At 51.2% G+C, this 17,285-nt stretch overlaps 1 protein-coding gene across 3 annotated transcripts in view; it reads right to left on the minus strand.

Moving 5' to 3' along the window:
• LOC116842276 (helix-loop-helix protein 11) overlaps positions 1-17,285 on the minus strand; it is a 150,604-nt gene that overhangs the window by 19,494 nt on the left and 113,825 nt on the right. For 2 of the 3 annotated variants that reach the window (XM_032811234.1, XM_032811235.1), the window contains exon 3: positions 966-1,013. The exons of the other annotated variant lie outside the window; for it this stretch is intronic. In XM_032811234.1, the coding sequence (XP_032667125.1) occupies positions 966-1,013 (48 nt within the window). The remainder of the gene's footprint in view (positions 1-965; positions 1,014-17,285) is intronic. 3 annotated transcript variants of the gene reach the window in all.

Genomic DNA, 17,285 nt, shown 5'->3' on the forward strand with positions numbered 1-17,285 from the left:
CCCCAACGTGGTCGGGACGAACGGATGAACGGACGAACGCACACGGCTGACTGCTTGCTCGCTCGTTGCACGAGTTAATTTTTAAATCGCGTTAAAGCGACTGCCGGAATGCGCGTTCCAATCTCGGGAGATGGTATATTAAAAGTTTCCCCGTGACCGCTGAGCGTTTATTAGGAAACGATGGTTCTCCGCAATTTTATATGGTCGGCCGGCCCGTAACGTGGCGTGCGCGAGCACGATGAGATTACGAATTAATCTAAGAATATGCCGCGCGCGCGTCTCGTGAGCGAGAAAATGATATTTTTACTCGCTCTCCTGATGTATTTACCGTTCACGTGTTCGTTGGAATTACCGCCGACGTTTGAATCTCGTTATCTTAGCGGGAGAGGGAGGCGTGAAAGAGAGAAAAGGGGGAAAGAGGTAAGACGCGAGGGAGAAAAAGAGACGAGAAGGGGAGAAGGAGAAATGAAGGTGTCGCACACACGGGTACACGAGTGACCAGTCGCCGCGCGACGTTATGCAACCGCATTCTGAGCGCGGTGCACTCTCGTGTACGTGCACACGAGGACATTACTCCCTGCGACTCGTTCTTGTCGAGTCTCAACGTGGTTTTAGAGGATTCAGCGATAAAGGGGAAAAGAAAAAGTAATACAGAGATAAAAATAATAAAAAGATCGCAACTCCTGATATCGTCGCTTGACAAATATTTTCAACTATATTGATTGAAACAATGCGGTAATCCGCAATAATTGTCGTATATCTCATGGTCTGTTATCACTAGCTTACCGAGTTAGTTATCTGGCTTTACTAAGAATCAGAAAACTCAGCTGAATTGACAGGATAACAAGCACAGAAAGCTGTCTCGGATGGTAATCGCGCGAAATAAACCGATAATTACCGACGATCCTACGTAACTGAATACGTATAATCGTAAAAAAAATCACGGTACGTATTATTATTCTTACGGTACAAGGCCGACTAGTGCACGACAGCGGGACGATTCTCGCACGTACCTGTAACAGACAAAAGAGGCGAAAATTAGTGGGACGCACAGTGAGCGAGACAGAGAGAAAAGAACGAATGAGATAAGAACTGCGAGTCTAACGATTTCCTAAGTAACGAATCGGATAACTCCAGATTTTCTCGAGATAAACGCGGGTCTTTTCCGGCGGTGATCGCGCGAATCCCTCGAACGGCCAAATTTCCAAGAGCGCTCGCTCGTCGTTCGTATCAATCGACGTACGAGCGAAGGGAGCTTTGAGGGTTCAACCGAGCGAGCGAAAACGACGAACGTCCCTGCGAAAGCCGATCGCGATCGGGGAGTAGAAGGGCGAGGAGTCGTCGTCGTCGTCGTCGTCGTCGTCGTCGTCGACGACGACGACGACGACGACGACGACGACGACAATGACGACGAGACACAAAAGAAAAAGAGAGAAAAAGAGAATAGACGTTCGACTTGATCCGCTTACGGCAATGTCGGAAACGTATAGAGTGATCAACCGAATTTTGCGGGATATCCCGATTTTCGGCTCTCTGTAAAGGTGTCTCGAAAGAATCCTAGGCAAGACGCATAATTTGTCGCTGTAATATATTACATAACGATATATTAAAAAATGAAATATTTGTCTGATGAGAAAGAGGTGTATTTCGTGTTAATTTTTCATTGTTTTTATATATGTAATTCATTTAATCCCTATTTCTATTTTAAGAATGAATGTCAAAATACACACACATACATATAGCCAAGAAGGGATATGCGCATATGTTAGTAATAATAACAATGATGATGATGATAATAATGATGCCTTTTTGCACGTCTAATTTAAAAAGGTACTTAAAAGTTACTTTGTAACTTGACATACTAATGACAAAATCCCGATGTTTTCGGTTACGTCCCGATTTGTTAAGTTTTCAATACTCCCAAAATTGACTGATTAATGTCTGGCTTCGACTAAGTTTGAATCCGAGATTAGAATGTCTTCAGACAAAGACTTAAGCTTTAGATTAAGGTTTAATTGACGTCTAAGGACGGGACCGGACCTAAGAGCTTAAGAACTGGTTACCTTAGAATCGTGTCACCAGGATTCCCAGATAGATGAAGAAGAGACAAAGACAAAGATTCCTATCGGCCTTGCACGAGAATCGCGGACACATTCGCGGCGGCGTTTTACGCGCGATCGTGCGCCAGTCGCGAGACGCGCGGACGCTCACGTCCCGGGGGTTCATTAGCATAAATACATAACGTCCACGTAACAACTTCGCCACGGTTCAACATACTCCTCGTATCGTACACGTACGTACGTACGCGGCCGTTAGACTACACGTCGAGAAAGTCCGCCAGCTATAAAATGCAACCGGCAGGAATGCGCGTGGGAATGTGTGTTCGCGCGGGAGAGGAGAACTATGCGTGCGTTCTCGATGAATCGATATTATTAACGGCCTCCTCCTCACCGGGCGGACCGTGCTGCACACGCACACACTTCGTATCACTTCGCGGGCGTAAGGCGTGCTCCTCGTCTGATTAGAAGCACGCAACAACCACTTTCGCAGAAAAGTGTCTGGCGATTATGCCGTTTCTTCTACGTTAAACGCCGTCCGTGTACGCAAAAATACAAAAAGCTCAGCCGGCGGTGCTGTGTGTGCGCGAGAGGTCGCGTGAGGGCGGCGACGTGCGAGGTTCGGACAACGTTCCATTCGAGATATTATATCTGCCTCCCCTCTTCGATTTACACCGGCGATGAACTAAAAATTTATCGTAGCACGGAGGGTTTTCGCGTAATTGCTCGTATATTTCTCGCGGGGGTCGAATAAATAAGACGCGCCTTACCCTCCGAAACGTAGAGAGCCTTCCACCCTTTTCTCTTCTCGCGCCGATAACTGGTTAATGGTGGGCGCGGTGTTCGCCCTGAACAACACGTGTGTGTATGTGTGTGTTATGCTATGTACCGTGTGACGCGGTGTAAGTGCTGTTGAAAATTTCAGAACTTAGTTCCTCGACTTATTGCCTCGACGTAATGAGTATTCTATCCATTGCGCGCCTATCGATACACGGCAGACCACGTGCGCATCCGAAGCAATTTTCTCGTGCTCATTAATGTCAGAAATGTCAGAGTCTCACGATTTTCAAGAAATCAAAATGAATTCCTTCTCTCTCTCTCTCTCTCTCTCTCTCTCTCTCTCTCTCTCTCTGGATAAAGCTGCGACCGGTGTTACACGAGCTTATTCGAGGCTATTTATTATTCCGCGGGAGATCTCACCCACATTCCGATACACGCGTCGCCGCTCCGGGGAAAAGCGCGGTTCTACGCTTTTCCCGCACGTCCCCCCATTATCCGATTCAGTTCGCCCACCGAGCTGCAATCTCAACGTTCTCGAGCGAGAGGATTCGAATAATCGGATCAGCAATGCGCGGCGAGCGGGTGACATCGGACGTGTTAGCCTCTTCGGCGGTGGGCTTTGGAGGCGCACGTCGCGCCGGATCGACGTATATCCGAAGGCGCTGAGTTGCTGGCTTATGGGATTTCCAGCGATACTCTAGTTACGGACAAATTTGCCGCGGATAATCCGCACGTTGCGCGACGCGACGCGTTGCGACGCTCCCCGGCAGCTCGCTGTCGTCGGTTTCACTTACGTTCTTTTGACCGTTCCTTACTGTCGCATCGCGAAACTTTACTTTTCTCTCGTGTGTAAAAATATTTTTTCTTGCTTCTCGCACAAAGAATATCTGTGAGAAATGTCCGAACGAAATGTCGAATCGTATCCGGAGAAGTTGCGGTCTAGGAGGAGACACGAAGTGACAAAGGAAAGGACTCTGCGAACTTCTTCGGCTGGAAAGAACAAGGAACGTCGATAATACAGATCGACTTAGGCTCGGGCGTGAACGATAATATTGCATTCCTCGGAATCCTGACGTTGAATGACAAGAAATGTAGAGTGAGTTGGGATGGCTTCCACCGCACCGCACAGACGACGACTTACCTACCCGTCGCGTGATTCTTTTCAACTTTATTTCGCGTGAACGGAAACGTTCCTGAGGCATTGATACTTCTTCCCGTGCTGGAGCCACGTCTCTTTGCAAGCGAACCCGACTCGAAACCGCGTCGGTTCACGCGAACGTTACACTCTTCGCAAAGTGTGCGTCCTCGCGGCGCGTAGAAGCATTAAACTCCGCGTACAATCATATTTTTTAGGACATGCGATACAATGTGGGTCTATAAGGTACGGGCAATCTTGAACTACCATATAACTTCGATGAAAATCAATATTTTTGGACACATTTCTTTTCAAGAGATATAAAAAAGAACTATGAGATGGTGCCGCAATAAAATGGAAATCTGCAAAGAGATTTGCGCTATTTTCAAATTTTCCGGACTCTTTGGTCCGGTGAAGTCTTAGCTTATAAAAAATCGTCATTGGCAAATTCGCGATCCTCTGTGAAAGAAAAAGAGGGAACAGCCCTTTCGCACGGGCTGTGAGAAAGGAACGCCGTATCGCACGACACGTGAATAAACATACACATGGTAGATAATAATCGGGAATAATAACGCGGTCGGTACATTAACGATTCCACGAAGTCATGCGAAATGACCGCGGAGCCGCAGAAGAGCGGGAGAAAATAAGCCAAAGAGAAGACAGAGTGCGAGTGATGAGGCAGCCGAACGAGCGTGCACCTGATATCCTGATCCGCGGAGAGCGCAATGGGGCTGCGGCTGGATTCCCGTGGGGAGAATCAACGTCGATAGCGACGGGCACGCAATTACTGGCCTCAGCCAGACTCGTGGAAAAGCCGGTATAATTAGTTAGCGCGCTCCAGATTCGATGTTTGAGCAGATAAGCTGACGCCCCAACCACCGTTGCCGCCGCCGCCACCACCGCCGCGACACAGCGGCGGCGACTCGCGATCCGAGAAGCTAGTTCACGGTCACGGCCAAGGTCACCAAGGTGTACTCGCGATGGTCATTAATCTTATCGCAATGTTTTCGGAATCGTGTCTCAATTTGTTCAGATATATCTTGCCAAGCTGCCTTTCTCTCTTTAAGTCATCTTCGCACCGTTCGTGCGTTCGTCAAATTCTCCGTTCCCGAGCGCTCGAATTTATCTGGTCTCATCTCTCGGTACGTAGGCAGGTCGCTTGGAAAAATCTCATGAGGAAACCATCTTTCAGCCGTCACGATCATTTCCTTTCTTCCCAAGCGCGCGCGCGCGCGGTGTGAAAATGAAAAAAATTAAGAGAGGAAGGAAGACGCGCTTCCTGCGCGGAGCGTCCACGTTCGTGCGACGGAGGTTACATGTCGAATCGCAAGCGACCGACAGACCAACCAACCAACCAACCGACCAACCGGCCGTAACATCCCGCAGAGCTGCGAGTGAGCGAGAGTCGCATAAAAGAGCGGCGGTTTCGGTATCGTGTCACGCATAGCAGATTAGCGGCGTGGACGTGGCGTGTTAGACCGCGTGCTCGCGTGCATCCGACACTCCACGCGAGATTCCAGCAGCGCGATCGAGTGTCAGTCGGTTGGCCTGGCCTGGCCTGAGCTGGTTCTCTCTCGTGAGAACGGATACGCGAGATCCGACGACTCTCGGTCGCGTTCGTCGCCGCCGCCGCCGCGCTTCTACGTATGCATCTGCGACCACGACATGACACGACACGATGCAACGCGCTGCTGTGGACTGGCCCCTCCGACGAAGCCTGGCGGAGGAGTTGGCGCCATTTGTCCGACCATGCCTTATCAGCCCGCGGCGCGACAGATAAGCCGCCACGACCGATGACAATGGTACTGCTCTCGGTTTTGCATCCGATCTCCTCACGTACTTGTGGATCTGTGTGCATTCTGTTTCGCGCCTCCGACCGTTATCGCAAAAACGAAGATTCCCGAATAAATTAAATGTAACGCGAACAAATAAAAATATGCATTACGTTTCAATGTGTCTTCTTTTATCTATTCTTTTTTCCCGAGTGATTTTACGCGAAATCGAAACAATGAAAAATAGAAAAATGTGACTGCAATCTGCAACTATGGTTGCATAAAAATGCGGATGTGTGTTTCGAAGGAATATTCCTCGCAGAAATATTTTCCTCTTTCGTTGACAAAGCCAAGACTCGTCAATATTTTATTCCACTATTTTATTCCTCTCCTTCTATTGATCGTCACAATTATTTAGCACCGAAAATTGAATCGAGTCCCGAGATTACATGAGACGTTCGCATGGTACCTGGCGTGTGTTGCACGAGTCGTTTGAAGAAAATCACGTCCGACCGACCGGTAGGAAGTTCATTTCGATCCTCGTTCACGAGAAGAAACGCGAACGGCGTGGATCGGAAGTCATTTAACGCGGGACAAATCGACGGCTATTGGCCGGTCGTCTCAAGTGTCCGGCGACGTTATTACGTTCACGAAGTCGGACGACATCGCCGAGACGAATCGAATCTCGTTTATAGCGGTCTCTCTCGTTTTCTCACTCTCTTTCTCTCTTCCTCCAGTCGGGAATAGACGGTTTATCTTCCCCGTCAATTGAGCCATTCGCGCCCGCAACGCGGACCTCTCATTATCGCGACAACGACGAGCGTCGAACTTCCCGTCGCTTTCTCGCGCCGCGCTCGTAATAACGGACTCACGGCTGTATTAATTCCGCGCGGAGTTAATCGGAGTGAAACGACGCGCGTCGGCGGTAATAAACCAGCGGAGTATGAAGTATGCGTGCGTACGCTACACGAAGACGTCGGGATAATCGCCGATAGGAGACGCGACCGTTCGCAAGGAGAATTAAACTCCAGAGTGTTTTGCAATTCACTGTATGTGACTGTGCCATGACAAGAGCATGACGCAATCGCCATGCACGCGTGTCGTGCGAAATACCGAGAATAACGTTTGTCTCGTCTTCGTACGTCAATTTTTCGTCGAGATATGGCTGGAAGTTTGAGCGCAGAGGCGGCGCGCGGTCCTTTGTAGTGGACTGGCGGCGTGCCGCCGTCTTCACACCTTCGTGCAATATTGTCGCCGGGGCCGCGGTACCTGTGAAAAGAGTCACTGATATCTCTCGTAGAAAAGTGGCGATATGGGGCAAATTGTATTTCAAAGCTTACAGCGAACCGCTTCCGGTGAAAGGACAGCCGTTCATCTCTATTACCGATTAACAGCGCGATCTCGAGCTAATTATGCGCCGCCTTTCAAGGTCTGGTTGCACCAACATTATTTTAGCTTTAAGAGAAACTTAAACATATATCTATTTTTATCTTTCTTTCTAAATGAATAAAGACAGACGTATATTTAAGTCTCGCTTAAAATAATGTTGGTGCAACCAACGGGCCTAAGCGTTCAAACTTCGAGCGTCCGTAACTCGGCGAAAACCTGACGTATGAGTATCAAATAAACGCCACTCTTCTCGGTATTTCACGCGGCACGTGTCAGTCGCGTGTGTCGTCGTGACACGTGCTATGTGTCGAATATTTGGAGGTAAAAACAAATTTATGATAAAAAACGCGACGCAATTTTAGCTCGAAGAAATGAATCGCGTTATAAACGCTGAAGTAATTTATTTATTGGAGTAATTTTGTATTTATTAAAATATAAAAGAATTATATAATTTTTTGATTTAACAACCTGTCTCACTTTATATTTTTGCCGCATGCTTCGATATTGTACGAGTACACGAAAACTTATTACGGTCCAGTTCATTGTGCCTATTGCCGAGTGAGTCTATCGATAATCTATTGGTTCTTTTCATTCCCCCCCTCCCCCGTTACCGTATCGCGTTCATCTGGCTTCGTATTTCCAGTCGCGTCGAGCAACGACGATCGGTTCTCGCAACTCTCGTCACGGGATACGCTCTCGCTTAAGGCTCGACGTGTTATCTCGAGCGCGATAACAGTGTCTGGAACACACACGTAGTAACACAACGTAGTACACACGAAGTGAACGCGAGCTCTGTGCCACGACGACGACGACGACGACGACGCGGTGAGCGACAGACTCGGCAGGGCCATGAGAATGTCCCGGGCGAGACACAGTTCGCATCCGTGGAAACGTTTCCGACGTTGAATTTCCAGAACGGAGGGTTTATGCACGCTCGCGCGTGTATAAACGCAGGTAACGTAGGCGTGACATGCCATAAGCGGGGAAACTAGTCGCATCGCCCGTGGAATCGGAGCGCTCGCGCTCCGAATCGTGCTGACGACGTACCGCCAGCCGCGGCAACAGCAGCAGCACGTGGCCGTTTATGGGAGACGCGATTCCCATTGGATGCCTCCCGAGTCGAGGAGGCACCAGGCCGTGCGGATGACCGTGACCTTGACTGTCGACAAGGACAGTGAAACGCCGAGAACGTGCAGGCCAGCTCACAACGACGAAGCTACGAGAGCGTGTGGCCTCCGCGCGCCGCGCGGGACCTTGTGAATTTTGACGCGTTCTCACGCTTTATCGCATTATCGCGCGCGACCACCTTTTTATGTAAGCGGGACTCGAGCGAATATTCTTTTACGAGGGCACGGCCGTGAGAGGAATTCGCACCTTGGACGAACGACGTAGTGCACAAACGGAAACTGCTAATGCGCGTTCGCCGCGGAAAGGATCGCACGTTGCGATTGGGACGCCAAAACCAGAGGACGCTTTCTTCGATTATTCGTTCATTGAAGAAAAATAAATTCTATTACCTCGAAATATTTAAAAACCATGCTTTCTCTCGTCTCGGACGATCGTGTCGATAAGCACGACTTTCCAAGATCGTGAGAGAGATATGCGTGGAAATGTAAAGTCGCGAATCCCGTGCAAAACTCACGTGTGTCAACCAGGCTTGAGGCACACGCGCGGAGATACCAAACGCGAGGAGGATGCGAAAGGGAGGGAAGAAGAGGCGGTCGAACATGGTCTGTTTGCATTCCACCGACCGTGGGCACGAACGTTCGTCTCTCGTTGGAAATTATCGTTGCGTACGGGAGACGCCGCTTCGTTCCCTGGTAGTAGTAGCTTAAAATGCGCGCGAGGGGATTCTCTTTTGCACATATGAAGGATCTTAAAAGGTGCAATACGATTTTTGCTCTCCTCTTTCTTTTGGATTTTTCTCCTTTTTTTACTGAAGAGCTATCACGAGAGATCATGCGCGCACGCAAAGGTCCATTTCGAGTCACCGACCGTGATGAGTGTAATAAGGGCCCGTACTTTGACTACATGATGAGCAGTCAGGCTACGCGGTGAGCGACTGGCTACATGAGGAGCGATGGCAGCAGATAATCTGTGCCATCGAGTGGGTCTTTTTATTTATGATTAAAAGGCGACCATCGATATCGCCGCGCTGCTGGAAAGCCCCCGTTGTCTATCGAACTTAAAGCCCATTTCAGCGCGGAGCGCGGGCCAAGTAGTTGCCGAGCCCTCGAGAAACTTTAATATCTCGCGTCACGAGAGAGAGAGAGAGAGAGAGAGAGAGAGAGAGAGAGTGAGTGAGAAAAAGAGACAGAGATTAAAGATTCAACCGCTGCTTGTCATTCCATCGGCACGTTACCGTGAGGAGAAGAGAGAGAGAGAGAAAGAGAGTGCACCATCTCCCGCATCCACTGTCGCCTTGCGAGTCCCTTCTCGTCTCTCGCTTCGCCCGACGAACTCCGACTTCACCCGCCGCGCCCTTGCCTCCCGTTCCTCGTCGAGGCGTCGCGGCGCTAAGTCACACTCTTACCGCGTCACTCCGTTAAACCGTTTGCACAGCCCTTTCGGGCGTGACGAAAGCGCTCTCGAGAGGAACCGTTCCGCTTTAGAAACTACATTTTCATCCTGTGCCATGAGCGCGCGCGCACACGCTCTCCACCACGTTGACGTCGCGACCTTTACTGAGCTCCTGATTTCCGCCTAATTTTTTTCCTCTCCACGAGTCGAGGAAATTATTTGTACGCCGCGCGTCACGTACGCGGACGACGGTGAAAATTGGAGAAATGTAGTTATTGCTTCTCGTTAGTCGAGAAGTATTTCCTCAAACAATTTTTTCTTTCTTGTTTTCTTGTTAATACATTGTTTGCCCTTGCCAATTATATTTTCTTTGCTCGAGACAAATAAATACCGGTGCACAGAAAGGAAAAAAAAGAAAATCAAGAAAGAAAGGAAGAATCAGACGTATCTTTCGCGGTCACGTATCGCAGTCGTTATCGGCGATTGGCAATGATTGCAAGGTACAACAATGATTGCCAATCGAATCGGCCGTTACGGACGTTGCCACTGTAACAAGTGGCAAAAACGAATAACGACGGTAGTAACCTTAGCCGGCCGCCGCTGAGGATATTGGCTTCGAGGTTGGTGGTAGAGTGGAGTGAGTGTTTCACAGGTGCGGAATGTCGGGCGAGAAAAGCCGGAGGTGGTATCCTGTATTTCGACCCGGTGTCAATGGGTGTCTCAACACCACTCTCTTTTTCTCTTTCTCTCTCTCGGATACACGGTATTTTGAGATGCGCGAACGCATCTCGGATGATAGAGTTGCAATTCCGACACCGCCGACGATCAGTTCGCGAGCGGAACAATCTAATAGTTTCACGTTCGTTATCACCGAGAGAAGGTCGACTATTTATATCGAGGTGCACGAGGAGACGGGCGGAAACAACACCGGATGTGATGCGAGAGACGAGATGCAACGAGCAGCAGCAAATGTATGAGTAGTAGTAGTAGTAGTAGTAGTAGTAGTAGTAGTAGTAGTAGTAGTAGTAGTAGTAGTAGTAGTAGGAGGAGGAGGAGGAGGAGGTGCGCGAGGAAAATAGACGCGTAATTTCGCGGCGATGCGGCCGATCAAAGAGACGACCGCTCGCCGGAGCGCGGGACACAGCCGTGTCCCGCGGAACGGCCGGCGTTCTATTACTGGTCGACGAAGTGCTATTTTTAGCGGCGATTTTCCGAGGCCGCTCCGTCGCACAGCCGTCGTCCGAGAGCGCCACTGACCTCGCCAACCGCTGACGCCGTCGCCGACGCCGCGACTGCGGTCTACCGCGAAACTTCTAGCTGAAATGTCACCTCTTTCTCGCGCGGTCTACCCTGCTGTGCCCGTTCTTCTCTGCCGCGATCCTGTTTTTTCCGTCAAGCGGCTGTCACAAGCGAGTATACGCGGCGTCGCGTTTCAGAATTTCGTATGCACGCGCAGGAAATTTCGCGACAGCGAAATCGCGTCTCAACGAATTCGGAAATTTTCGTCCGAAATACAGGATACCACCTCCGGCTTTTCTCGCCCGACATTCCGCACCTGTGAAACACTCACTCCACTCTACCACCAACCTCGAACACGTGCGAGCGATTCAGCAATTGCGAAATCGCACATAAGCCGTCCAATTTTGGACTTTGCATTATCTATGACATAATTAATATTTCGAATAATTGTCATGCTGTATATTTCATTCGCGTCGACTTTCACACGGCATACGCGGCTTTTGAAAGCTACAATTGTACCTCACAACTCTGAACAAATTATGACATGATACATGTTGGATAATGATTACTTTGCATCCGTCAATCCCGCCGTTTGATACATGTCGCGCACATATGTCGAACGTTTCATACGACTGATCCTTGCGAGACTCGTTCGATACCCCGCCTAACCGAGTCGACCTTACGACAGTCTGCTTGCGGTCTCCTCAATAATCTTACGGACGGCAAGTAGGGTTGTTTGCCGGCGCCTGATTAATAACAAGCCACCGACGAAGTCGTATATCAGCGAAGTCGATAGAGATTGCGAAGTATGTAGACATTGCTTCTCTGTTCCACGTGGTTCCGTGTGGTGGAAGGTATCATTAACTTATATCGAGCACGATGCACGGCGGCGCATCGATCAAGAGGCCGCGACCGCGTATACGCGCCGTTCCGCGCGCGCTCCGTCGGTGCGCGCGAGTCGTTAAACATGATAATAACTATCACACCGACGAACGGAATAATGACCGATCATTAGGCCGCGCGATGCGCCATCCAATTGAATTCGTCTTTGACCTATTGCTGCGCCGGCCGAGAATCGTGCGCAACGTCCAAGGCGCGATCATGCGCCGACTGTATTTGCAGAATCGGCTGATCACCGATCACGCCGCGATACGTGCTTTCATTTCAGCTGCGTTCCGGCCGAACGCGTTGTGTAATCCGACGCCTTTTACGGCGAGAGAAACTCGTCTGGCGGCCGCAAGAAACGCGTTAATTGGACGGCGTTATGCAAAAATGAACTCATCCAAGTAGTGTGGCAGCAGCGGGCAATATAGTTCCGTGGAATTATTAAGTTTAAGACACCTCGTGTATAACCTGTTCTCTTTCTACATCTCCCCGGTTATCGCATTTTTGCATAGCACCACCCCCGATTAAATTCGCACTTTTTCCCCGGATGATCGCGCAACGTGTACTCGGAGAGTGCCTGACGCGGTTAATCTCGCGAACGCGACGTGGGCTACGTTCGACAGAATTTCCATGGATAACGCGCGGACCTGACTTTTCGACTTGACTGATGCGAGAGACTCGAAGCGAAATGAAGACTCCACGTGAACGCATGTCATCGTCGAGGAGTAATTTTCAACGAATAAAACTGCGAGGAGGAGAACTGCGCGCTGTTCAGCTCTCCGGGAGAAAGAGCAAGTGGTGAGCAAAAATGACTGAGGGGGGAGACAGGGGGGAGGGCCGAGCATATGGCAGACTTAATCTAGCGTAATTATGGCCGTGTCGATAATCTGTTCGATCGGACCGGAATATACGCAAGGACGAGTCCTGCTCGTCGTCGTCGTCGTCGTCGTCGTTGCTGCCGCCTCGTTTGGCGTTGTTCGCTCGACGACGACGCCGACGCGTCTCCGGGCTGCGACCACAGTCGATCGGGCGATATCGCGCGTATGTGGGCCATCAGACATCGTTGTGCCTGCCTTTTTGCAAAACAGTAACGAGACCTCTCTATCTATCCATCTATCTATCTATACTTTTATATATATATATCTTCCTCTCTCTCTTTCTCACGAGTATCGGCACTGTTTATTTTCGTGTCGTCCAACCTGTTTCACTCGGTCGAACTTGATGCGATTTCAGGCGACACGGCTAATTTGCCGCGGTGCAGAGACGTCAGACCGGTTGCAGGTAGAGAGGTTCCGCAGCGCCGCGGAATATCGATCGACAAAAATGACGGGCGTTTTTGCGAGACACGCGCGCGCACCGATTTCAGGGTTCCCGATTTCGCTCGCGACGTGCTTTCATTCGTCGGTTCGTTCCGCGCCGTGGTCGGTCTCGTGCGGGGTACAAGACACCGGCGGGATTACATCCAAGGATACTCGCCGCAAATGGGAAAAACTCACGGCACAAATCGCGCGCGAGCTCCCGGAAAGATTCTCCGAGAGACTGGCGGAAGACGTTAAAGATTCGCCGTGTCCGAGAGAAATCACGGAGGTGCACCTTCGCCATCCGACACGTAATGCGGAAATAAAAGATATTACTTCGACGTTCACCGTGGTTCTGTTTCCTTTACCGAGAGGACGTGTTCTACGCAATTCTCTGTCGCAATTTATTAGCGTTTCGCGCAGCTTCCGCGCGGCTGATAATTTCCGCGTCTCGGGCGTGTCCGCCACCCGTTCGACGTCGTCGTCTGGCCGCGCGCGCTGCGCTGCCTCGAATTTCCCGACGGAGGCGATCGTGCTCTCCTTCTCGCAAAATCGAAGCGCGGGGTCACCGACTCCGCCGGCGAGGAGGACGAGGAGGAGAAGGAGGAGGTTCGCCTCTTTTAGAGTCGGCAGACGTATTAATTACGACGAGGATACTAAGTGGGACGACAGCGACGAAGAGTGTTCGAGTGAGGCAGAGCAGCGGCGAAGAGAAGGGAAGAGGCGAAGAGAGAGAAAGAGAGAGAGAGGGAGAGGTCGCGCGAGTGCTGCTGTTGCAGCAGTTCTCTCCAACCCGGTCGCCACCGCCACCGCCTCCTGAACGACGTAATTGGAGCACGCGGGACTTTTCCATTAGCGAAATATAGGCCAGAGTGCAGTGACACGCGGATATCCCGACGGAGGACGTGGTGTCTGTGTGGCGGAGACGAGTGGGCCGCCTCGTACGAGAGAGTAGGTTTCATCCTACAACTCTCCTCTCGGCTCCATTGAAAAGCCTCTGCGGTATTCTCCATTCGGCCCTCCCTCCCCCTCTTCCCCTCCACCCTCCCGTCGTCCCGATTCCCCGGTCACCGTCGTCTCACCCCCCGAGGAGGAGGAGGAGGAGGAGGAGGAACGAACGAACGGTCGGTCGGTCGGTCGGTCGCCGGCGATGTGGGAAGCGCGTCGCGCTCCGGATAGCTGCAGCGCGCTGTCACACGATGCGCGCCGCGCTGCACCGTCACCAAGATTCGTCGATAATGAACGGAGGAGAGGGAGAGAGTCGGCGCGCATCGTGGCCGACTGTGCGGGGAAGGGAGAGAAATTAGCTCCCTTTTCCTCGCGTCCCTCTCCTCTTCGCCCGAAGGGATGCTGGGCGCGCGCGTGTCGCGCCTAGTGGATGCGCCGCTATCGGCGAGCAGCGCGCGCGCGTCTGCTGTTATCGGCGTGCGCTACCGAAACAGGGTCGAAGTTGTGGCGGCGAGTTAACAGAGAGTGGCGATGACAGTAGTCACCGGTAGAATGCCGGTATTCTGGCAATGGTAATAACGGTAATGGTATCTACCTACTGCCGCGACAGCTGCAACTCGATAATGGGTGTACAGCGATCGTAGTAGTAGTAATAGTAGACTGTAGTAGAGTAACGAGACGGGAGTATACGGGGCGGTGGTGGTGTACGGCGAGAGAGGCCGTAGTACTAGTGGTAGTAATCGTAGTAGTGGTGAATTGTTCCCGGTTGCCGCGGTTGCAGTCGAAGCACGCGGAGTGGGGAAAGCCTGCCTGCCTGCCTGCCTGCCTGCCTGCCTGCCTGGTTCTGGTCGCGCTAGGTCGCTACTCCGGCTGCACTCCGTAATGAATGGTGCATCGTGCGCGCAGGGCAACGCCCTGTCAGCCAGCTGACTGAAATGAACCGAGTCGAGCCGAGTCGAGCCGAGGCGGTTTCGAATCGAGGCGTCTGAGAGCCGCGAGAGAGAGACCGCGCTTGATCCCGGCACACCCCGAGCTCGCTCGCGTTTGCCGCCAAATCTCTTATGCGGCAAAAATGAAAGAAAATTTCGGAATCCATGACCGATCACGTGCGGCACGTGGATCTTCTCGCGGCTGAAAACGCACCATTTTCATGCGCGTCTACGATGCATCATTCGTACTTCAGGGTGCACTTCGGGAAGGAAGGTCAATAACTCGGGAGAGAAGTGAAGTATCGTTCGCTCACACGCACGCTCGATCCACGGAAGAGTTCACATTCGATTCCCGACGGTGCTGATCTCTCGTTTCGAAGCGTCCTGTGTACCATGCACGCGCAAAGATAAACACGCGCGCATTATGAGACTGTCATACCTGACGCGTCGGAAGCCTAATCGGGACGTGCCGGCTTTCAAAGTCTGTCTCGCTTTCAAACTCATTAGGCAGATCCTTTGGAAAATATTCGCGGAGATTTCTCGGGAATAGACCGAATAGAGTGGGGACTCGCGACGTGTTTAACTTCTCGACTCGCGGGACTGAAAACGATCGAAATGTTTCGCGCCGAGTGGAAGAACTTCACGCCGAATGGCACCGTATCGCGCCGTGTCGTGTGGTGTCATTGGCCTTAGTTTTCTTTACGCAAGCTTCTCCGAGAATATTCCGCTTTCTAGACGGCGGAAGAGCCGCGGATGTGCAAGAAATAACCGGACGGCGCGGCGCTCGCCGTGAAGAGCGCGAAGCCAACAAACGCCAAGAGGCGAACGCCAAGTACGATGTATTCGAAGAGGTATGTCAAAGGTAGCGCGTGACCAGTCGGCTTCTCGCGTCCTACCTTTGACTTCAGTCTCCTCCCTCCTCTCCCTCCTTCTCGTACGCGAAGGCTCGCATTTTCTACTCTGTCCAGCTATCTTTTTACGACAGAAGCGACGTGTAAGCGCGCGAGGACCACGGTAAGCAGCAACGTAGGAAAGCCGCTGTGAACGAGCAGGAGGGGAAAAAATGATGGACCGCCGTGATTTTATATTCATCGTAGACTACTCGCGCGCTCGACGACCCGACCCGGTTTCACGTTCACGTATACACGTATCTCTCTCGCGTCTCTTCCTCCCTCCCCCCTTTCGCTCCCCGCGAGCGGCCCGATAAAGCCACACTCTCGGCTCGCCGCTTCTCGAAACTGTGCCGATGTGTAAATGGAGCGCCCACGAAGGTTCAACAGGAAGCGCTCGCGATAAGCCGAAGGTAGACAGGAACGGGCGAGTGAGCGAGTGAGCAAGCAGTTGAATGAAAGATCAGGACAAACACAGGGTGCAAGCGGTAATAGACGCATCTGGTACATGTGACGATATTTCCTGTTGTTGCAACAGAGGCGAGTTTTCCTCGAACATCGAGGCGCGATAATCGAACTGGGCTTTAGCACAAACGCGGCGAATCGCGCTCCAACAGAACGACAAAAAGGTTTAAGAATGTTTGATTCATTTTCAAATGAACTTTGACTTTTCAGACGTACTCGCATTCGAGGTACTATTTAATATTGAAAATGTTGAAAACTGTGCAAACCGCGACGTTGAATTCAATTTGGATGAAGAAGCGTTCGCCTTGGTTTTCCACGAGGAACACCGCTCTTCCTCACCGGAAAAATTCCACGGTCGAGAGGATCGAACTCTCGAGAGAGAATTGCGATCGAGGAAAAGAGGACAGGAAGGGACTGTGAGGAAGGAAAGGAGAGGGGGGGGGAGAGAGAGAGAGAGAGAGGCAGAAGGGCGTAGTAGAAAGGAGCGTCGCCCGGGCGAGTAGAATATCGAGCGACGTCCGCCACGCAAGCCGTGACGTCACGCGACGCGTCAGCTGCTGCCTCCGCGCGCAGCGGCTTTTGGTACGCGCGGTTGCTGCTGCTGCTGCATTCCAGATCCCGCTGGGATCTTCCCGGTTCCGGTATTACCGGTCGAGGCGATAATAATCTGTTCTTCCGTTATTTATTTCGCGATAAACGATTACGGACGTTTGTACGTCGGGGGAGGGACGGTATCAGCGAGGAGTTCTGAGGAGCAACGAGTTTGCCGAGCAAATTTGTGATATTAATTAATTGCATAATTTATAAGGCCGACTTGATATTTCGTTGACAGACTTGTTTAAGCAACTTTTCCCGCCGCCATACTCTTGACTCTACATCGTAAAACATTTTCGTAATCGACTCCGAACTTTCGCGAGTCAGTTCCAGCTAGCTGGATGTATGGCTTCGTCATATATCGCGCATTTTGTCGCCAAGTTT

Source organism: Odontomachus brunneus, unplaced genomic scaffold (genome assembly GCF_010583005.1).
Source record: "Odontomachus brunneus isolate Ranch 3 - 2012 unplaced genomic scaffold, Obru_v1 Obru_scaffold_023, whole genome shotgun sequence".
Classification (NCBI taxonomy): domain Eukaryota; kingdom Metazoa; phylum Arthropoda; class Insecta; order Hymenoptera; family Formicidae; genus Odontomachus; species Odontomachus brunneus.